Here is a 23,300-nt window from a genome sequence, read left to right on the forward strand (position 1 = left end):
CTGCTCTGCGCTCACATAGTTCGATATTTTTAAAATCCTTTGATAAATTTTCCCTGCAAAGGCCTCAACATCATATTGCCGGAATGTGAAATCAATCGTGTGTAATCTCTAGGAGGAGTTCGTCAGAATACAACGCCTGAAAACAAGGAAATGCCAAAATTGAGCGGTTCACTACAGCGCCCTCTAGTGTTTGAATATAATGAAACAATTTGGGTACGTTAAGGGACACGATGTTGACATATGCTACAAAGTTTGTGAAGACAGGCCAAGTAATTTAGAAGTTATGTGTTTTGACATATTGAGCCACGCCCCTAAGAGGTTAATTGGTTAATAACTTGTGAACGCAATGAGATATCAACAAAGTGGGAGATATCCTTTGATCACATTGAGCCAATGATTATCCACAGAAAGTTTCGTAAGAAATGGACCCAGCGTTTAGGAGCAATGGGAAAAAATAGTTTTTTACAAAATTCAAAATGGAAAATCTAAATTAGGCGCATTTTAATTTCACGGATTACTTTTTTGTAGAGCAGTCCCACCCGGACATGTGTGTAAAATTTCAAGTCAATCGGTCAAAGTTCGTAAAAACGGTGGGCTTTCACAACGGAAGGGGGCGCTATAGAGACATTTTCTCAGACTTTTGGTCGACACCCAAATTATATTAAAATTTTCGCCGAGTCGGATGGGTGTGCAAATTTTGAAGAATGTAGGTTTATCCCAAGCACCTCTTTTCCCTGCGCATTGGTCGCTAATAAGAATAATAATAATACTTAGCATTTCAATAGGTCCTCGACTCCATCAGTGCTCGGGCCCTAATTACAGTACATTACTGCGCGTTGATCAGAGGCTGCTCTCTACGAGTGAGAGTATAAACAACGCTACGGAGTCCTATTCGCAAATTGGGACACAACTACGTCTACAGCTTCATGTTTCTTCATGTTTCTGTGCAGATAAATAATTTTAAAAAGCGAATAAAAACACAACATCAAACGATAGCCGACGGATTTTTGAGATTGCCTTTCTGCTCTCCACACAGACGGTTTAATCTGCATGCAACCAAAGCCCGCTCAAACGTGATTGGTCGATACTACTACGCGTAATTAAAGAGTTTGTTTAGTTTGGTGCTTTGGCACTCAGCAGCTACGCCACCACTCACCCATGATGAGTATGTCTAATGCAGTTACTCCCAGAGCGCTGCGCCGGTGCCTCATGGAGGCAGCAAAGCTCCACGTATCAGTTTCCACATCATAGCGCTCCACGGTGTTCAGCTGGTTGGTGCCATCGTAGCCGCCCATGACAAAGATAAGATTCCCCAGAGAGCACACACCTGCAAAAGGGTCGATGGAAAGTTTATTAAAGCGTTAGATGACTTTATCTAGATGTGGGGAAACCGTAGAAAACCAAGCAATCCCCCAGAGTTCACTCCTGCTGAGTTAATTGTTAACGAAGTGAATCTCTGCACTGCTACATTGATGCAGTAGCAATCTGCACAGATGCACTCAAGGAGGTCCCACTCCACATGATATTGATACTTGAAAAAGAATAATACTTAATTCTCCCTCTAAGTTTGCAGAAACTAGTTAAAATTCCTAGTGCATGTCAAGCAAATGAGTGTCAAGGGACGTGAGACTCGAACAGACGCATTCTGATGTCAGGTGTGGCCACATATTTTCATTACAGTCATTACAGAGGCATTCAGACAGGTTGGGGATACTCCTTTTCATTTGTCATTGTGGTGTTCCTGGTTAATATTTCCCATTTGTCACCACCGTTCTCAGTTTGGGTAAATCTTCAACTGTAATTAACACACACACACACACACACACACACACACACACACACACACACACACACACACACACACACACACACACACAGGTGTGATATGTTGATGGCCGTTGATGGCCACACGTGTAGAAGAAGCTGGGCAAACAAACACCTTTTTCAGTCGTGTATTATAAACCGTGTGAAGGTAGTTAACTCAAGGTGAGATCTAAGAGATCTATTGCATATGACAAAGAGTTGTAACACAGGCCGTGGGAGAGAAACGTTACCAGTCTATTTTTAGCTTCAAAACATTGATTAAATCGGCTGGTCTTTAGTCAAATATCCTATTTCTTATTTATGAATGAACACCAGGACAAACAACTTGGAACAAATCAAAGCACACCCTGCAGCACACTAAAAGTAGTTTCACCTGTTGCTAGCTTAAAGGATACTGTTGGTGTTATACATTATTTTGTTATTATCAACAATAAATCAGGCTGTGGCCTCACTGACTAATATGTGTGAGCAGAATAACTGCAGCATTTACTTTGGTCTCTTCAGGGGAGCACAAAGCGGATGCATATGCAAATAAAAATATATATTTCACCCAAAACAACCATTATGAAGCTGAATTTGCTTACCTTTCAACGCCATTGTGATGAATGCACCCATGCGATCCACCGACTGCATATATCATGCCATCGATGACACCCACACCGATTCTGTTCCTCGGTACGCTCATGGGTGCACACGGCAGCCAGCAGTTGTTCATAGGATTGTAGCAGTCCAATGAATTCGAGTCCATGTTGCCGTCGGGCGCGTTGTTCCTTCCACCCACAGCGTAGAAAAGCCCACTGATCACACAGGCTGCGAGGCCGCTGCGGGGAACCTGCAAGTCAGCCAACCGGAGCCAGGCTCCCGTGCAGGGATTATACGCCTCCAGGTAGCTGAGAGACTGACGGAAATAACCTCCGGCTGTGTGGATGAGCTGTGGCACTTTGGGTGTTCTCCAAGAGATGGCTTTGTTGGGCTTGTGGAGGGTGAGGTCCTGGAAGATCTGGGCCAGGTAGTCTTTACACTGGGGGTCCCAGTCCAGAGACTGCAGCTGGGCCTGCAGGAAGTCGGGGGTGAGGGAGTGGCAGCGGACGGCCTGGAGCAGCGCCTGGACGTACGGCCGCCGGTTCTCCCGGTCGTAGCGCACCCACGCCACGCACGCCTGGAAGACTTCGGACTCGCAGCGCACATTGAGCTCGTCTCGGCTGATGAGGGTGACCAGCTGGCAGTGGGACAAGTTGAAGAACTCCTCCTGGGTCGCCACCTGGGGACAGAGATGAAGAACTTTCAATAAGACAGGAGCTCCGATCCACTCAATATCGAGAAGGAATCAAAAATAAACATGGTAAGACTCTTTGAAGAGGACCTGCTCCTTCAGGGAATGTAAAACTATATTCCATTTCTGCTAACAGATCCCCCCCAAAATGCAACACATTGTGCCTCTAATGTGTCAGGAAAACCAGAAAATGCTCTTAAGTGAGAACCAACACATTTTGGATTTTTTTTGTGGCTTGAAATCGCGGTGGCAGCAGGTTCAGCAGGCCGACCCAGGCTTCTCTCTCACCCGCAACACTTTCCAGCTCATTCTGGGGGACCCTGAGGCGTTCCAAGGCCAGCCGGGAGATATAATCCCTCCAGCGTGTCCTTGGTCTTCCCCGGGGTCTCCTACCAGTTAGACGTGCCTGGAAAACCTCTAATGGTTACGACCCAGAGTTCGTGGCCATAGGTGAGGGTTGGAATGTAGACCGACCAGTAAATGGAGAGCTTTGCCTTCCGGCTCAGCTCCCTCTTCACCAAGACGGACCGGTACAACGCCTGCTTTACAGCTGCAGCCGCACCGATCCGCCTGTCGATCTACCGCTCCACCTTACCCTCACTCGTGAACAAGACCCCCAATACTTGAACTCCTTCGCTTGGGGTAGGCAGTTTGTCCCCACCTGAAGGGAGCAATCCACCGGTTTCCTGCAGAGCACCATGGCCTCAGATTTGGAGGTGCTAACTCTCATCCCTGCCGCTTCACACTCGGCTGCAAAACGCCCCAGTGAATGCTGGAGGTCACGGTCTGAGGAGGCAAACAGGACCACATCATCCGCGAACAGCAGAGAGGTCGATCCCGAGACTCCCGAACCGGATCTTGTCCGCCCCCTGGCTGCGCCTAGATATCCTGTCCATGAAAGTCACGAACAGGACCGGTGATAAAGGGCAGCCCTGGCGGAGGCCAACACCCACCGGGAACGTGTCTGACTTATTACCGAGGATACGAACACAGCTCCTACTGCAGGCGTACAGAGACCGGATGGCCCGTGCCAACGGGCCATCCTGGGAGTTGGCACTCCCAGGACCCCTCCAGTAGTCTTGCGAGGGTAAAGAGCAGTTTCTGGTTGCTTTCCCTCGCCACTGGGCTCCAGTGCATAAGTACCCGCCGCCATTAACCACATGAAGACTAGGGTTGAGCTTATTTTTTTTAGTTAGTTGGTGGGTAGGTAGTCAGCTAGAGGGGCGCACTGCTAATTACGTCATAGGCTGTAGACTGCACACCGGTAGCCTTCGCTTTTTTTGTCGTTGATTGTTTCTGACACTTATATATGGAGAGTGTTAAGCACTTCTTGGCTTCCTCAGAGGAAAATTTGGATCTCTGCGAGAAAGCAACTGCTGAAGATAGCAGAAATGTTTAACTTTGAAATGGGTGATACATGTTGCTCTATGTCTGTGGTATGGCAGCAGCTTCTCACTATGAAGGACTGGCGGTGGCCTTTAGAGCCTCGTGAAGAGATGCTTCCTTGGAAACGTAATGTAAAATGTATGGGACGCGTTTCCTTGAGCTGTTGAAAAAAATACAAATTTAAGGCACGGGTTGTTGGGTGTCTGGGTATTTGGGACAAGATACCTTGCATGTGTTAAGCTTGGGATCCTGAAGACTACTGCTGCTAAATGGGCAGTATGGTTCATATTATACGCAAGTTGGTTTGTATTTCGGTTCTTGGGTTCATAGTCTAAATGGTTCTGTTGAAACTGGGAGCATTGCACAGCCTGTTAGGTGTCTGGGTAGTTGGACCCAGGTACCTTGCAGATGAGTATAGGTGGGATGGGGTGAAGTGGTGCTGTGACCATAAACACTACAGCTCATGCCTTGGTGTGGTGGGAGCTGTGTGGTAGTTGGGTTGCCTCTGTATGCTGTGCGTCTGTGGACGACTTGGTTGGCTAGAGAGCCTTTTGTTTGAGAGGAACCTTTTGGATGCTACTTTGGATTGGTGCCTATGGTAAGTTACAGTTCTGTGTTCACGACTCGGTCCTGCATCTCTATGCAGGAACTGGCCCTCCTGAGAAACCTTGCTGTGCGGTCTTGTGTTTTCATGTTACGGTGTAGTCTCTCTGGCTTTCCTTCCTCACTCGGCTCTCATTCTTAGATGCTTCTCCACGTGTGGGAGTTGCTGGGTGGCAGTGTGGGGATGGATTGGCATGGTAGGGAGGGCTCTGAGACCAGCTGTTCATCCATGTGACGTTTGGTAATGTATATGGATTTCTTAGATTTTTGTGAAAGATGTCCTGCTTTGGTTTCCTGTGCGGTATGTTTGATGCTGGGATTCCTGTCAGAACCCATCTCTTATGGGGGAGGGTGTGACGGTCCCCAGCCAGGCCACAGCGGTCTAATGTTCTGTCTATGTTGTGTCTATGTTGCGTCTATGTTTCGGGCAGTTTGGGTTTCGCCAACCACCTTGTTTATCTAATAAAGCCGCTTTGTTTTGGAACGCTGCATCTCCTGTGCATTTTGTCGCGGCGCCTGAGCCGGGTCGTGACAAGGACTTCAGGTGCTGCCCCCTCACCAGGGGACATGTTGGCCGGGTTTAGGAGTTCCTCAAAGTGCTCTTTCCACCGCCCGACGACGTCCACAGTCCGGGTCAGTAGTCTCCCCCTCCCCCGCTGAGAACAGCCTGGGGTAGGCTCTGCTTTCCCTTCCTGAGCCGCCGGATGGTTTGCCAGAACCTCCTTGAGGCCAACCGAAAGTCCTTCTCCATGGCCTCCCCGAACTCCTCCTATGCCCGGGTTTTAGCATCCGCGACAACCACAGCTGCAGCCCTTCTGGCCTGCCGGTACCTGTCAGTTGCTTCAGGAGACCCCTGGGCCAACCATGCCCGAAAGGCCTCCTTCTTCAGCTTGACGGCTTCCCTCACCCCGGTGTCCACCACTGCATTTCTCGGGTTGCCGCCACGACAGGCACCAATGACCTTCTGGCCACAGCTCCTAGCGGCCGCGTCCACAATAGAGGCTTTGAACATGGTCCCCTCGGATTCCATGACCCCAGCCTCCCTCGGGATTTGTGAGAAGCTATTCCGGATGTGGGAGTTGAGGACCTCCCGGACAGGATGCTCTGCCAGACGTTCCCAGTTCACCCTCACCACACGTTTGGGCTTGCCAGGTCTCTCTAGCCGACTCTGATCCAACTCACCACAAGGTGGTGATCAGTTGACAGCTCTGCTCCTCTCTTCACCCGAGTGTCCAAGACATACGGCCGCAGATCAAATGATACGACAACAAAGTCGATCATTGATCTCCGGCTTAAGGTGTTCTGGCACCAGATACACTTATGAGCCACCTTATGCTTGAACATGGTGTTTGTTATGGACAAACCGTGGCTAGCACAGAAGTCCAACAACAAAACACCATTCGGGTTCAGATCGGGCAAGCCGTTCCTCCCAATCACGCCCCGCCAGGTTTCTCTGTCATTGCCCACGTGAGCATTGAAGTCTCCCAGGAGAACTATGGAGTCGGCAGGCGGCGCCCTTTCCAGGACCCCTCCCACCGACTCCAAGAAGGCCGGATACTCTGAAATGCTGTTCGGTGCATAAGCACAAACAACATTCAGAGCCTTACTCCCCACTCCCTGCGGGTGGTGAGTCCACAGGGTTGCTGGTCCATGATCTTTTTTCGGGCTGAGCCCGACCGGGCCCCATGGGTGAAAGCCCGGCTGCCAGACGCTCGCCGTCGAGCTCCCCTCCCGGGTCTGGCTCCAGGAGGGTATCAGAGTGTGAATCAGATAAACAACGTATTCTTATATCTTCGTCTTATCTCAAGTTCCAACCACTCTACAGGAAATCATTCCCAATATTTTACTGTAAAAGTTGTACACTCAATATATTACTCATCCAGCAGGTACTGTAAAAGACAACAGTTGAATTGTATGTTAGTTGTTAATTATTGTATCACTTGATATCATGCCGACTCGACTTCTGATTTTAAAACCCACGGATGACTCCAGTCTTCTCCGAGAGATAAATACCTTTTATTCGGCCTCTGAAAGGCTTTTTCTCCCTCCGCTTGTTCGGCGCCTGAAAGGGAGCAACATGAGCCGCCGCTCTGGGGGAAACGCCTCCTCGCGCTGCGTAAACCTGTCCAACGGGATGCAGCGCGGTGACACATCCCGTGGCTTCTGCTCTGAAGAATCCACAAAATATTCAGGAAACAGTGAAGACGCTGTTTTATTCGTGTAAAATATTGAACCCTTGTCGACAGTATATATATATATATATATATATATATATATATATATATATATATATATATATATATATATATATACATATATTTAAAAAAAAAAGGCATCGTTATTTTTATTTATTTTTCTCAGTCATTGACACATTTAAAAGCACATTTCACGATGACTGGTTTTTATAGATATGTTTTCTAGGGTTTGGTTGTCCTTTTGTGGTCAGTGATGGTTTCCCATTTAACGCTATTTTATGAGACGTTCCTCCCAGTAGCATGGATTCATACTCCGTCATAGACCACCACGCACTGAGAGAAGATGAGTCAGCGACAGCCCTTTGTTCCACAAACTCAGCGATTAGTCAACCTGCTCCGTACATCTGATGGCAGCAGATCCAGCAGGTTTTCCTCCGCGATCAGCCCGCTGAGGTTCAGCAGGGAGCAGTCCCCGATCTCCACAGGGAGAGACTCCAGTCGGTTCCCTTTCACCTCGAGCCGGACCAACTGGGCCAGGCTGGCCACTCGGGGGCTGAGGTCCAACAGGCAGTTGTTTCCCAGAGCCAACGTCTTCAGCCGTTTACAGGAGAACAGCTCCTCCGGCAGCATCTCCAGGGAGTTGAACGCAGCGGAGAAGAACTGCAGCCCCTGCAGGATGCCCACCTCAGGAGGAAGAGAGGTGAGCTGGTTGTGGGAGACGTCGAGGTGCCGGAGTTTGGTGCAGTAAAACAGCCGAGAGGGAAGCTTCCGGAGCTTGTTCCAGCTGACGTCCAGCGTCTCCAGGGTGTGCAGCTTGCTGATGTGATCGGGGATGTACGTGATTTTGTTGTGCCACAGCTTTAGTGTCACCAATCGGTGGCAGTGCTGCAAGCTCAGGATCTCCTCCACCGTGCTGAGTTTGTTTTCCTTCAGGTCCAGCTCCTGCAGATTGCTCAGGCTGAAGACGGCACTTGGGATGCGCTCCAGCTCGCAGCCCACCAGCTCCAGCGAGACGAGGTTGGTTAACTTCTTCAGGCAGCTAAAAGCTCGGATCTTGACGCCTTCGTTATGGATGCTCAACCGCTGCAGCTGCAGCGCAACATCCACTACGCTGGGTGGGATCTTAGTGATATTGGCGTGGAGATCGAGGACTCTCAGAGCTCTAAGCCCTCGGAGAGAGTCCAGAGTGGCACTTTTGGACACCTCATTGGCTAAAGGACCGTTCAGATACAACTCCTCCAAGCTCTGCAGGCTGTACATCCACATCGGCACCTCTTCTAAACTTTCAAAGTGTAGACACAGGACCTTTAAATGCGCCTTGAGGTGGTTCAGGGCCGAAAGCTGGATCTTCGCAGGGCAGAAGACCAGCGATAACTCCTGGAGAGAATCCAGCTTGGCGACAGCAGCTGGGAGGATGACGTTCTTGACTTGCTCCAGTTTCAGCGATTCCACTTCAGTAATCTCAAAGACGGTGTCGGGGAGCCCCGGCAACATCGAAAGGTGGAGCTCCAACCGGTTACTGGAGTTCTTGGCGAGGCGGGTACGCAGCTTTTTGGCGGTCCACAGGTAGTTGAGGTTGAGCTGATGGAGATGGCTCTCGCTGACCTCGGAGAGAAAGACGGCAAATCTCTTGGAGTACAGAGCATCGTATTGGTCCACGAGGTGCAGGAGGAAGGCAAAGTCGTTCTTCACATCCGGTATGTCGTTGATGCCCGTCTCCAGGCGGACCTGCTCAAAGGAGTACTCCTTCAGAGGGCGATGGAACTGCCAGTAGAGGGTGTAGATGCACAGAAGGCCGTACACTCCCACGAAGCAGATATAGCAGTAAGCTAGCTTGGAGAACAGATGGGCTTTGTTGTGGTTACAGCAATAGATATCAAAACCAGTCAGCTCAGGAGGAACATAGCAGCGCACGATTATCTCAATGTTCGGTACCAGCACCGACGTGTAGATAATGATCACAAGGAACTTGAAGACCTTCAGTGACGTTTGCAGCACGTACATGACGTACAAGATGTCTGCTTCCTCCACGTGAGTTCTGAACTTCTTCACCTTTTCAAACAGAGCTTTGGCCTGCTCTCCTTCCTTCTTGTCCAGGACGGAGGGCGCCGACTGAAGCTCCGGGTTTTTCTTTTCTGGGTTGGACTTGACGGAGGCGGAGCGAAGAAGCAGCCCCGAAGTCTCCTCGTCGTCCGCTCGTCGGTCCGTGGAATCTTTCGACATGGTGTTCCTCCTCCAGCTAACCAGCCTTTCCTCGCCTCGTTCCTCAGAAACCTCGCTCAGGGCCCTTGTGGTCCAGGGGGAATCGAAGCACTTCCCAAGGATGGTGACGAACAGGTCAAGTTTAGAAGACGTCCCGGGGAACTTGAACCAGAAGCTGCTCGCGACCATGAAGATCATGGTGTGGATCACGACGAGGTACGGGAAGAACTTGGCAAACCAGTGGACAAACTTCTCGTAGCAGTAGTGGTTGACAAACACATACTGGGGGTTGTCCAGGTTGTTCTTGCGCCCAAACACCTGCAGGATGACGGGCTCTACAGGCGAGACCGATGTGTGGTCTGACGTCTCGTTGTCCCTGTAGGTCCGGATGTGGCTGCAGTCGATCACTTCAGGCGTCTTGCTGGTGAAGGGGCTGGGCAGGCAGGAGATCTTGTCTTGGGTGAGCTGCGGAAGAAGAATAAAAAACAATGATTTGCCACATAAACTGGGTTACCGGCAAAAGCCATGATAAAAGTATATCTGAGGCCTTGTCCACACGTACAAGTATTTTTGTGAACGCGGGGTTTCCTCCTGAAATACTGGTTTGGAGTGTTGTAATGTAGCAGTGACCTGCATGAGCGTTCTGACGCCTCTGTTCCTCAGTGGAAGAATAACCAGCACATTTATTTGTAGGCATGTCAAGTTCTGTTAAGTGTACCTAGATGCATTCATGCCGCCGTTGCACGACATGTCGCCGCATGAGTGACGCCTCGCAAGAGGAGAACACAGCGAACTCTTTGACATCACAAGGACAGTTTTCCCCTTCTGCAGTGGAAACATAGTTTCTGAAAATGTTTGCGGTGGTTGGATTTTTACAAAATAACTGTTTTCAGGCACACGCACAGAGATACTTGTGTACGTGTGAACTAATGGACAACAAGAAGATCTCCCTGTATTCACCATCTTAATAAAGAAAAAACTACATAAACTCAATTAAATGTCAAGAAATGCTGCTCCACAATGTGTTTTTTAAACATTTTGATGTTTATTATAACTGATTAATACTAAACGGTGAAGAATTAAAGCTTAAATAAACACAGAAAGAAAATGAAACCATCATCAAAAAAACAAAACAGGGATTAACCTTTGAAAGAATGTCTCCCGCTTGTAGTATTTGTTGGGGACTTTTTTTGTGGTGGATAATACACATGTGGTGCTGTGGTGAGTATATCCAGCAGAACTGATTTAAATTACAATACCTATGTTTATAGTAATGAAGAAACCAGCAAGCAGAACTTATCTTCCCGTAGTTATTTAATTACATGTTATTTGTGCTATTTCTAGTGTGACACAGACATGAGGGAGACACAGTAAGCAGCACGCTAGCGGTCTGAATCTGCAGTAAGTGGGTCAGGAAAGACACGTTAATTCAGTGAGACCGGCTGTGTTTGTGCATGACTTGGAGGTCAGATAATGTGAGAATTAAACACAGCAGAGGGTGTGCAGGGACAAAATATTCCCCCGATATGCCACAGCAGATACAAAAGATGCACACGTTTCACCCTCATCGGGCAGAACGTTACATTGGGTAAGTAATAGGTGGGTTCCTACATCTGTGTCATAATTTGAAGGATTAATGAGCACACAATCACAGAGTGTGTGCTTTGTAGGCAGCTCACCTGCAAGGTGCACCCAAGGACACCGATCATCAGCATGGCCACGCACAGGTACTCTGAGAAAACATCCCACCACGGCTTCAGGACCCGGTACTTTGAGTTCTGCTCGGCGCCGAAGTTTCTGAATTCACCCACTGGGATCATCCTGGCTGCTGCTCCACGCTGAGGGAATGAAAGAGCGACAGGGAGTTTGACTTTCAGCACATTGTTGTCTCATCTTGTCAAAGTTTTTTTTATTTTATGACACAAAAAGAGATATAGTTAGATTAGATTATAGAGTTTTAAAGAGGATAAACTAGTTTGACAACAATGTTAACAGAGAGGAACTCCTTCAGGACAGGGTTCAGGAAAGGTCCTTTTTTTTGTTAATGGAGGCCTACTTTCCCCCTGATTATTCTAACGGTAAAGAGTAAAGACTACAAGCTCAACCTTTGTAATAAAACCACTGAATCCACATTTGTTTATTACCCTTTTTAATTTCTGAAGAAATATGACACTTGTTGAGTAAACAAATAGACAAAGCATTGCAACAGACCATGACACATGTTGTGGGATTTAAAAATCGCATTTATAAATAATGTGGTTTTTAATTTTGTTTTGTTACTAATTATTAAAAGTCGTTTCAAAATCACATCATGTGAGACACTACTCACTACCGGACGTCATGACAGAAAGAACAAGAAACTTGAGACGTTTATAACCGTCCATCAACTTTCAATGTTTTAAAAATAGTTCCACTTCGTGTTTTCTGAGCTTTCAGGTGAGTTTCACATACCTGCGTCCGAGGAGGATCAACTGGTGTCCGGTGGGAGTCGGGAGCCGACGTTCATCGTTAAAGACGAGCGCGCACCGTCAAGCTGGCGGGTAACACCACACTTCCGGCACACGATTTTCAAAATAAACGCATCCTCAACGAGCAGGTGCAATCCGCTCGAGCGCTAACTTTACAAGCAATGAAGAGAGAGTTTCGACGTACTATTCTATAATTTGTTTTATGATATATTCAAATATACTATACTGTGAAGGACCAGAGCAGATAACATTGGAAAATAAAAGGGATTTTATTCATCCAAATAATTTACAAGAATAAAGATATTAAATCAGGCAAAAGTGACATTTAAATACTTATGTCCTCCAGATAACTGTCGAAGATCTTAAGCAGAAATAAGAGACAATGCCATCTAATCTCCTTACTTTATTATGATGTATTACATTCTAGACAGTGGCCATTGTTGATTGCAGAGGAGGGAAGACGTTCCTCTTGGTAAAACATTGTGGCTCCTGAGAAACACTACTGGATGTAGAAGAATGGCACAGTCCAGTTGTTCGTCTTTTGGTAAACAGCGCTTTGAGTGGTTGGAAGACGAGTAACGTGCCATACAAATACAAAGACAATAATATACGTTGTGGTCCTATCATCAGGACCAATGCCAGCAGGTTGGATCAACCCAAGTTGTGGTGAGGATGAACTGCAACGTCTGGCCGAGGCCCCAGGATTCATCTCCCTCCACTGGACGAATATCTCGTGCAGCCTGACAGAGCCTGGCTACATGGAATCACAGGAGGCCATTTCAAGCCTCCAGCGGAAGTAGCTGCTAGGAGCTGCAGTCGCAAGAACCAGAGAGGCCTTCAAGCTGAAGGAGGCCTTTTGAGCTTGACTGGCCCAGGGGTCAGGAAACAGGTTGTCCAGTGTTTGGCGGATGCCTCGGAAAATCTGGATGTGGGAGGAGTTCTGTCAAACTGTTAGACGACTCAGAAAGGGACCAGAGATGCTGAAGGCTCTGACATTGTGGGGCCGTCTTGGCTGGCATGCATCTTCAGTGTCACGTGGACTTCGGGGACAGTGCGCCTCCCCGGTAAAGGTGTAATCCAGGGTGCTGAAAGGAGGCTCAGACCGATTGCCGAGGAGGAGCAATGTATTTTCCATCCTGGCCGCAGACCAATTATATAAAACAAACAAACAATCCATGTGAAATGTATTAAAAGAACATCTTTCCTACGTGGCACAGTTTCCACAACAGCTCCAACTGTTTCACTGAATACCTTTCCTCTGTTGAGGTCAGCTGTGGTCTTTCAATGTTTGACAGGATTATGTCTTGATCCTCTTTTAAGTTAATTAATAACACGCATGCCCCAAGTTTAGACTCAAACCAAAGACAAATGAAACTATTTGCAGCTATCACGAGAGCACTGACTGTCCAGTATAAGGGCTGTACTGCTCTCTGGTGGCCGCTTTGAGTCCTTGCATTAACTTCAACGCATCTTGACCCAAATTTCTTGACATAAACTACATAAGTGATGTGTCACATGATCATGGTCATGGATTTAGGGGCCAAATAAATAATAAAATGTCTAAAGATCAGAAATAACAAATAATGACATGACTAAAGCAGTACGACAAACATATATTTTACTTTACAATGTATTATTGTACAGGGTATTTTTGCTGGAAAAGAAAATGTACAAAGCAGACCTTAAATATTCTAATTTCCATTCCAACTACTGACGGACAGAAACAAAAAAGTCCCTTTAGAAGTAAAGCATTTTCTTTTTACAAACATCCAAAATTAGCATTAACAGGCATTTCTACTTAGTTACAAGGCATGCTAGTTATTGAAAAACACAACACCAGAGTCCAATTCAGTACAAAGCTGATGTCAGTTAAAAGGAACGAGAAAAAACACTAAAAGGATCCTGAACAAATAAATTAAAAAAGTGAGATCTGAGATTCTGTACAAGACTTCTGAGAATATCAATGTACAAAACGCCACTGAAAAACCCTTTTAGCTTAAATTGCTGTTACAAATACACTTCTTGAAGCAAGTCTTTGTCGTTCGCGTACAATGTCTGAACAATACATTGCAGCGCACAAACACTTCTCTTCTGAGGTCTGGTGGAAGCGAAGGCCAAAAGGTCAGCAGGGTCTCAATTGTGTCAGTAATGAAGTGTTTTTCTAAAAACACACATAAAAAAAAAAGAAGTTTGTCATCGCTATTCCATTTCCTCTAAACAGTCAGAGGCCGTTTCTTCGTTCTCTTGGCACTTCATACACCCGATTATACTGGACCAGACTCTCTGACACCCTCACCAGAAGCAACACTCTGCCACCTCGTCCAAAGAAAAGAATAAAATCACATCTTCTGAATGGAGCGGTGGATATTAGTGGAAGAACATATTTGTTACAATGCAGTTGTTTTAAGGTCCTGCTTCTCCTCTACAAGAATTAGAATTTGAGACAAGAAGCACTCGTGTGAACGGATTCAAGCGAAACGATTGACGTACGAGTCACTTCAGAGAATTTGTGGCAAATCATCAATTTTCTTTGGATCCGCTGCCTTTCTCGACCCGGAAAAACGTCTGTCTGAAGAATTATAATGACTTACAATCTGAATTAACTTGGAGATTAAACGTATTGCTGAAATAAGATAATAGAAATAAATAAATGCGGTCACCAGTTTAGTGTGATTTGCATTATGAGATTTTCTTTGAAGATTTTACTGCTTCACGGCTGTAACCACATTGATTTGTGCACTCATCAGAACTCCATTCCTTGTTCTTGTATCAAAATATCATGATATATATATATATATATTACCGTTTTGTTAGATTTTCAGACACATTGCTGCTCGTTTTTAACTGTAAGGTGTCATTGAGTACTTTGAAAAGGTGCCCATGGATAAAATGGACCATCATCATCGTCATCAATAAATGCACGACAGATGGCCTCCATCATGAATTAACGAGTTTGTGCGGTTCAGAGATGTTGCTGACTCTGACTTGGGACACATTCAGTCTGGCGTGCAGCTTGTGGCTGTCTCAGTTAACTTAACCGATGTCGACACACCACAGTGATGCTGAGCCGTTCCATCAAAGCACCTCAACTCTATATACTGGAACCAGTAATGCCCACAGGCAGTGTAATGGCACTTTGAACTCTACGGCCTATGCTGTCAAATGCTGCTTTTTTGTGTCTCTTTTATATATAATGGGACATTTGAATTACTTATATTTTTCTCCCCTCAGATTTAGCCTTTGCTTGAAGTGTAAAGAGCCCCTGATGACTCTGAGTCAGTAAACGGCCCTTCTTAGTTTGTATGCAGCCCTTTCCTCCCAGGGCTCAAACCTGGGAGATGATGGTCCGACTCAAGACTTCAAATGCGAGATCTGAAAGCACAGACGCACTGAGGTCTATCAAATGTGTTTCCCAAACAAATTAATCAATTTACCAGAGTAGAAAAGTGGACTGTATGATCTGGGGTCATACTTGATATGGATAGTCCAATGGGGACATTAAAACAATGTATTTTTTTCACGGCACTTTTAAAATAAAGTGCTACTCGTTTAGGTTTTTTTTTGCTTGTCCAGAACCAGAGGCAGCATGTGGCGTTTCACCTCGGTCTCTAATTTGTTGTGAGGGTCTTTCTTTAGATTTGGTCAGACAGAGTGAAGTTTGGGGTGATTTTGTGTGAGTGTGTCCATGAGCTTCATGCGCCTTTGCCGAAGGGCCCGTCCTGCCGCTGGCTGCTGTGAGAGCTGAAACCGGAGCTGTTGGACTGACAGGCTGGTGACGGGGCGCCGCTCTCCCGCTCGGCCTTCTGACTCTGCGGCAGCTCTTTCTGGCACGGCTCCATGGTGACGGCCACGCCGACGCCGCTCCGCCCGGACGTCATGCGAGTCACCTCCGACCAGGTGTCCTTCTCGGGGTCATAGCACTCCACACTGTCCAGGAACGTGTCGCCATCGTAACCGCCTGTAAACATACACGCTGACTATTAGTCTGATGAATGTAGTTCAATGAAAAGAGAGCTCCTCCTATGACTCTCATTGAAGCTCACGATAGTTCACTTATAAACATCCCTATAAACATGTTGGAGGATTTTACAAAGGCTTTAGAAACTGAGTTCTTAAACATCTACATTTGAGTATATATTTTGTCAGCCCAATAAAGGTGTTAGCGTGACGTTATTATTATTATCAATTCTTGCCTTTTTCTTAACTTGTATGTAGGCCACTGGCGTCAAACTCAAGGCCCGCGGCCCGAATCCCGTCCGCCACGTCATTTTAAGCGACGGCTTGAAAGGCAATGACCACCATCGTGGACCCGTTTTGAGTCGGTCTTTGCATGGGCAAAAGAATCATCCTGTGCTTTTATTTTGAAGGGAATGTTTAATGCCGCAGAGTGCCTTCTATTCACTCCTCAATGCTGCGTTCACAACACGCCAGACTATTTGTGATAGTTCGCTTCATTCACAACTTTTTTTAAATGTGTTTGTGCATGAAAGCACTGATAAGGCTGAAGTTATAAAATGATTATGTGTGTATTACCTCGTGTCCTTAAGATGCACTTTGGGGGTTTTAATTCAGTGTAAAAGGGAATATTTCTAACTTTTTTTTGTGTTGGCATACTGTGATATTCTGTACTTTCTCAGGTTCAAACTGCACCAACTTTTCATTAAATACATTTGAGAAGTTGAAAATGTTCCTTGATTTGGGTCTCGGCTCATCATTCAGGGGGGATGATGGACCGCTGGCCCAGACCAGTTGAACCGCTGGCCCAGACCAGTTGAACCGCTGGCCCAGACCAGTTGAACCGCTGGCCCAGACCACATGCATGTTCTTATTAGCTCACAATTATTTGTTGGACCCGTTTATGTCCTTCTCAACGGTGACAAAAAAGCTTTGAACAAAGTTAAAATAATAACGTTTGTCTTTGTTATTTTCTTCCGTTTTAAGTTTGATCTTTGATAGAGTAATGTGTGTCTTTACCCTAAATTAAATGGATTTATGCCATAGTAACAGAGAAATGCGCTTACATATATTTGTACATTTATATAATGCAAGCACAACATCAAACGATAGCCGACGGGTTTTCGAGATTGCCTTTCTGCTCTCCACACAGACGGTTTAATCTGCATGCAACCAAAGCCCGCTCAAACGTGATTGGTCGATACTACTACGCGTAATTAAAGCATTGGTTTAGTTTGGTGCTTTGGCACTCAGCAGCTACGCCACCACTCACCCATTACATAGATGAGTCCGTGTAATGCAGTTACTCCCAGAGCGCTGCGCCGGTGCCTCATGGAGGCAGCAAAGCTCCACGTATCAGTTTCCACATCATAGCGCTCCACGGTGTTCAGCTGGTTGGTGCCATCGTAGCCGCCCATGACAAAGATAAGATTCCCCAGAGAGCACACACCTGCAAAAGGGTCGATGGAGAGTTTATTAAAGCGTTAGATGACTTTATCTAGATGTGGGGAAACCGTAGAAAACCAAGCAATCCCCCAGAGTTCACTCCTGCTGAGTTAATTGTTAACGAAGTGAATCTCTGCACTGCTACATTGATGCAGTAGCAATCTGCACAGATGCACTCAAGGAGGTCCCACTCCACATGATATTGATACTTGAAAAAGAATAATAAATGAACCCGTCTGCTGTAACCCGTCTCTTTGTTATGGCTGACATTATAGAATAGTACTTTCATACCATTATATCCATCTTAGACAGGCGGATGCTGTCAGAAATATGAATTATGAATCTAAATATCATAACCACCCACTCCTACATGAGAATACACAAAAGACCCGTTATTATCACCCCTGTGTACAAATGACAGATAACGCATATTTAGTGAAGACACATCTTTCTTAATTGATATTGTTGGCATAGTAAGATCAATACAGTTTATTTTGTTGCTGGCTGGTTTTTAGACAGGAAGAATAAATGAAAAACTGCATCTATATATGCAAGTTTATTTTTATTTTAATACATTAGATTCTAAAAATATGGATGTCAACTTGCACGGTCAATTAACATTTGCCAACCTCCTGGCTGATACTTTTCCCCTCAGAAAGCAGATTTCTAGCGGTTCCTCACCAGCTCCGGAGCGCACCGTGTTCATGGCGGCCATGGACTTCCACTCGTCCTTCTCAGGGTTGTAGCACTCGCAGGAGCGGAGCCGGTTGGCCCCGTCGAACCCGCCGACGGCATAGAGCAGCCGGGTGATGACAGCAACACCGACACCGATGCGGCGCGTCAACATGGGGGCGACCAGCTGCCACTGGTCCCGCTCTGGGTCATACCTGAACGAGGAACAGCATATTGATTTGTTTGAAGGCTCCAGGCAGAAATGTTTATGCCAACTGCCTCTTTTCACCTGCCATTGATAAGCTTCACAGGACGCTTTTATTTCCCCTGACCTCAACGACTGCAGTGTAGGAATCAGTCAGCCTTATCTCGCCTGTAGATGTCAGGTGCGAACTGACGTGGCCACATATTTTTGCTGAGTCAATAAAGAAGCATTCAGACAGGTTGGGGATACTCCTTTTCATTTGTCATTGTGGTGTTCCTGGTTAATATTTCCCATTTGTCACCGTTCTCAGTTTGGGTAAATCTTTAACTGTAAATCACACACACACACACACACACACACACACACACACACACACACGATATGTTGATGGCCGTCGTGCTAATCACCCTCCAGCCTTTTATGGCTCATCATAATTCACGCTGTTGGTGGCTCACTGTCAGACCAGCTGTCGGGAAGAAGCTGAGCAAACAAACACCTTTTCCAGTCGTGTATTATGTACCGTGTGAAGGTAGTGAACTCAAGGTGAGATCTAAGAGATCTATTGCATATGACATAAAGAGTTGTAACACAGGCCGTGGGAGAGAAACATTACCAGTCTATTTTTAGCTTTAAAACATTGATTAAAGCTTCCTCATTGAAGCAAAAAAAAGCACATTCCAGGAAGTGGAACAAAAGCTTTTAAGTATCCAGGAAGTTACCTGTTCCCACTCTTAGCAATCATTAACTATGTACAACAAACAGACCAGAGCATACTCCTCTATTAGAATTGTCATCTGCTGGTGTTTAGTCAAATATCCCATTTCTTATTTATGAATGAACACCAGGACAAACAACTTGGAACAAATCAAAGCACACCCTGCAGCCCACTAAAAGTAGTTTCACCTGTTGCTAGTTTAAAGGATACTGTTGGTGTTATACATTATTTTGTTATTGTCAACAATAAATCAGGCTGTGGCCTCACTGACTAATATGTGTGAGCAGAATAACTGCAGCATTTACTTTGGTCTCTTCTGGTGAGCACAAAGCGGATGCATATAAAAAATACAAATATATATATTGCACTAAAACAACACCATTATGAAGCTGAATTTGCTTACCTTTCGACGCCATTGTGATGAATGCACCCATGCGATCCACCGACTGCATATATCATGCCATCGATGACACCCACACCGATTCTGTTCCTCGGTACGCTCATGGGTGCACACGGCAGCCAGCAGTTGTTCATAGGATTGTAGCAGTCCAATGAATTCGAGTCCATGTTGCCGTCGGGCGCGTTGTTCCTTCCACCCACAGCGTAGAAAAGCCCACTGATCACACAGGCTGCGAGGCCGCTGCGGGGAACCTGCAAGTCAGCCAACCGGAGCCAGGCTCCCGTGCAGGGATTATACGCCTCCAGGTAGCTGAGAGACTGACGGAAATAACCTCCGGCTGTGTAGATGAGCTGTGGCACCTTGGGTGTTCTCCAAGAGATGGCTTTGTTGGGCTTGTGGAGGGTGAGGTCCTGGAAGATCTGGGCCAGGTAGTCTTTACACTGGGGGTCCCAGTCCAGAGACTGCAGCTGGGCCTGCAGGAAGTTGGGGGTGAGGGAGTGGCAGCGGACGGCCTGGAGCAGCGCCTGGACGTACGGCCGCCGGTTCTCCCGGTCGTAGCGCACCCACGCCACGCACGCCTGGAAGACTTCGGACTCGCAGCGCACATTGAGCTCGTCTCGGCTGATGAGGGTGACCAGCTGGCAGTGGGACAAGTTGAAGAACTCCTCCTGGGTCGCCACCTGGGGACAGAGATGAAGAACTTTCAATAAGACAGGAACTCCGATCCACTCAATATCGAGAAGGAATCCAAATAAACATGGAAAGACTCTTTGAAGAGGACCTGCTCCTTCAGGGAATGTACAACTATATTCCATTTCTGCTAACAGATCCCCCCCAAAATGCAACACATTGTGCCTCTAATGTGTCAGGAAAACCAGAAAATGCTCTTAAGTGAGAACCAACACATTTTGGATTTTTTTTGTGGCTTGAAATAGTCTGTAAACAGTGACTTGACATTGTTTAAACAAAGCCAGGTTTCTTTGTGTAACACTTTGGTCAAACGTTAATAAAAAAGAAAGAAAAAAAAGGGAAATAAGATGGGAAGACCTCAATTTCACTTCATGATTTCTTTCTTTTGTTGTAAAGCACATTTGTGAAAGACTGATCATCTGATGGGCATTGCATGACACATCTGTCTGAGTGAGCTGCCAAACCTGCCCGGTTTCGTACCTAGTGTCAGAGATCAAACACCTGATGTCCTTTTATTGTTTTGGTAGTTAAACCCACTCATAGTACTCACTAAATCACAGTTTGCATTCTTGAGAATCCTCACACAAAAAGGCACGAGCCAGTCGACCCTGAAAAGCCAACCAGCGGAAAACCCCACAATGGAACAATGAAAACACGCATTTACTTACAAAACACCCGCGTGTAAAAGTGACTAATAGGACAGCTCAGTTTGTTTTTACAGTCGTGAGCAGTGCAGATAGATTTAGTCGAGTCACTATATGACGGATCATTATAGCGGCAGTATCCCGCCGCTGAGGTCCTTTGCTACATGGCACGTCTTCCTCTTCCTCATTAACATGTTCCCGTCTTTATCTACACTGTCGACTATCAAACGAAAACGGAAGTGAAAAACTCAGCCGAAAGCGTCACCTGGCTGAAGTTCATGTAGATGTATTCGCGGGCCTTCTGGTGGAGCTCCATGCAGGCGATCTGCTCAGCAAAGTTGGCGATGCCGATGGCGTTGCTGGGGTCGAGCTGCTGGACCAGGAAATCGCAGCAGGCCTTGACCACGCTGTCTATCTGGTACATGACGGCGCCGTTCATCACGTGGATCACGCACTTCTCCCCCACGGAGATGCTGGCCGTGTAGGCAAACTCGATCAGGCGGTCCATGACCTGAATGAGCGAGACAGAAAGAGTTTAGGGGAAAAGGTGGACAAGATTTGAAGGAGAGGGATGGGAGAAGGAAAAGAAACAAGGTGCCATTCACATATCTGTGCTTGGCTATTCATTCTTTCCAAACTGATAGACATCTTGAGTGTATTTGCATGAGATTCATAAACATCCAGGGAAAGTAAAAGAAGGTCAAACCAAGTGTAAGTTACCACACATTTCACTGTGGATACGTCAAGTCAACCTTGAAGGAAGCATTTCATGTAGAATTTCACTAATAGCTGTTTTCTATTTCTCGTTTATGTAACATTATGTGTATTGGGACAGAGCCGTCTCCATAGCTCCCTCTGGAACTCTGTCCCCAAACTCAGACTGCACTGACCTTTCTTTATTGAAATCTCATTCAAATGTTTTTTTTTTATGAATAGCACATTTCCTATAAAAAAAAACAACCTCTTCCTTTTTGTAAAGATGATGTCACAATAGCGGGAGAACAAGATGACTTAGTTTAATTTACTTAATTTAGGATGTCGTTTATGTTAGAATGGTTCTATTCCCGTTTAGTTTTGTAAAAAGAAAAACATTTAGTACAGAAAAACAATATAGTATACGTTGTGCCAATACAACCTTTTGTCAAACGAATATAAATGTCTGATGTTTCTGGAATCATAAGTCTTTGGTGTCAAAACAAATCATGTGATTTATTGGTTTTAAAAATGTCACAGCTAACACCGTTGACCCCGGATTGCGCGTCAAATCAAACAAAACAAAAGATGCCCCGACTCACCCTGGGGTGGATCCCCTCGATGGACACCAGCTCCATCCCGCACTCCTTCAGTCCGTTGGTGAACATGGCTCTGAAGACCGGGGACGAGGAGGCCAACACCACCTTGTGGGCCACGAAGTCCACGGCCTCCAGGTCCTTGTAGCGCACGCGCAGCTTGACGTCGCACAGCTGGCGCTCCAGACGTAGCTCGTTCATGATGGCGAAGGCGGCCGCCGTGTGGCTCTCTAGCGTGTAGCTGAAGACGCGGTGGCCGTTGCGCGTGGACGGAGTCACCAGCGCTTTGTATTCTGTCAGGCATTCTGTCATTTCCTACCCGGTCTCCTCCTCCTCGGTCTCTTTCTCAAGAACGGCGGGCGGCGTTACGGGACATCCTTGCACGGCCGTGGGGGAAATAAAAGAAAATCAGACGGCTCAGCGGGAAGCTCCGGGTCCTCCTGGGTACGCCCGATATTCGTTCGTGTGGAAGAGTTCACGTTCTGATTAATGTGGACATGAGGATTTCCTTGGTCCGCTTCAGTACCTGAGTCCAGCCATACGGCTCGTTATGGCATCACTAGAGACTTCCTCGTGAGCTGCCAGTCCCGGCTGGTTGTGCGTTCACATGTTGCAGGTCCAACATTATCAAAATGTCTCGCGTTCACGATTCCTCTGGCTTTGTCCGAGGTGTTAGTAGTGACAGAATAACAAGTACAGAACGTGCAAGAAGTTCCAGTGTGTGTTTTTTTCTTTCTGTGTGTCTTTGGAGTCAAAAATAAACCTATCGGTTTGCGTAACTCACTACAGAGAGGGATAGGAAGTCAGATGTAAATGTGTGCGGAGGGCTGCAGAGTGACAGTAGAAAAACAGGCTTGAGTGCCAAAAGTGTCATGAGTGTTTGGTGGCTTTCTCCGGAGACGCCTTCCTTGAGGTTGACCAGCTCTGGAATTGGTTTGCAGTGCTGCGTTTACTAGGAAGCTTTTGGCTCAGCTGACAACTGGAAGGAAAGAGTGAAACAGTATGTTCATGCAGTGGCACAGTCACGTACTTTGAAACAACTCATAAATGCACAGTTTGTAAATCCTGCCACTGTTTAAATCTGTGTGTACACATCTGTTAAACGCTTGCAACAAGGGGTCGTCTATCAACTCGCACAGCTAAACTTTATGTGCGCCAAGAGACCATCGGGGCTTTCTCTCACACACATGGAGTTTTCTTCCCGGAGCAGTTCAGTCAGGGTCAAGGTTTCCTCATTTCCTATGATGAGTGTGCTACTTCTAGTATTCATAGATCATTTTAGTATTTCCTTGCATTTGGGGTTAAACAGTAGACGTCTGCGTTAAGAAGATTTA

The 23,300-nt window shown here is 46.4% G+C and overlaps 2 protein-coding genes across 2 annotated transcripts; both read right to left on the minus strand.

Annotated features, from left to right (window-relative positions):
* Positions 1-7,423: 7,423 nt before the first annotated feature.
* On the minus strand, positions 7,424-11,303 carry LOC306737381 (volume-regulated anion channel subunit LRRC8C-like; the record flags this gene model as incomplete). Its single annotated transcript, XM_079219107.1, has 2 exons — positions 7,424-9,948; positions 11,163-11,303. 2 exons carry the CDS (start codon positions 11,301-11,303, stop codon positions 7,657-7,659), a joined length of 2,433 nt encoding a protein of 810 aa, XP_079075233.1. The 3' UTR covers positions 7,424-7,656.
* Positions 11,304-13,552: 2,249 nt separating this feature from the next.
* Positions 13,553-22,278, minus strand: keap1b (kelch-like ECH-associated protein 1b; the record flags this gene model as incomplete). Its single annotated transcript, XM_079219616.1, has 6 exons — positions 13,553-15,909; positions 17,179-17,355; positions 18,033-18,238; positions 19,347-20,023; positions 20,943-21,188; positions 21,973-22,278. 6 exons carry the CDS (start codon positions 22,276-22,278, stop codon positions 15,644-15,646), a joined length of 1,878 nt encoding a protein of 625 aa, XP_079075742.1. The 3' UTR covers positions 13,553-15,643.
* Positions 22,279-23,300: the final 1,022 nt, after the last annotated feature.

This window comes from Taurulus bubalis (assembly GCF_910589615.1).
Source record: "Taurulus bubalis genome assembly, chromosome: 6".
Classification (NCBI taxonomy): Eukaryota; Metazoa; Chordata; class Actinopteri; order Perciformes; family Cottidae; genus Taurulus; species Taurulus bubalis.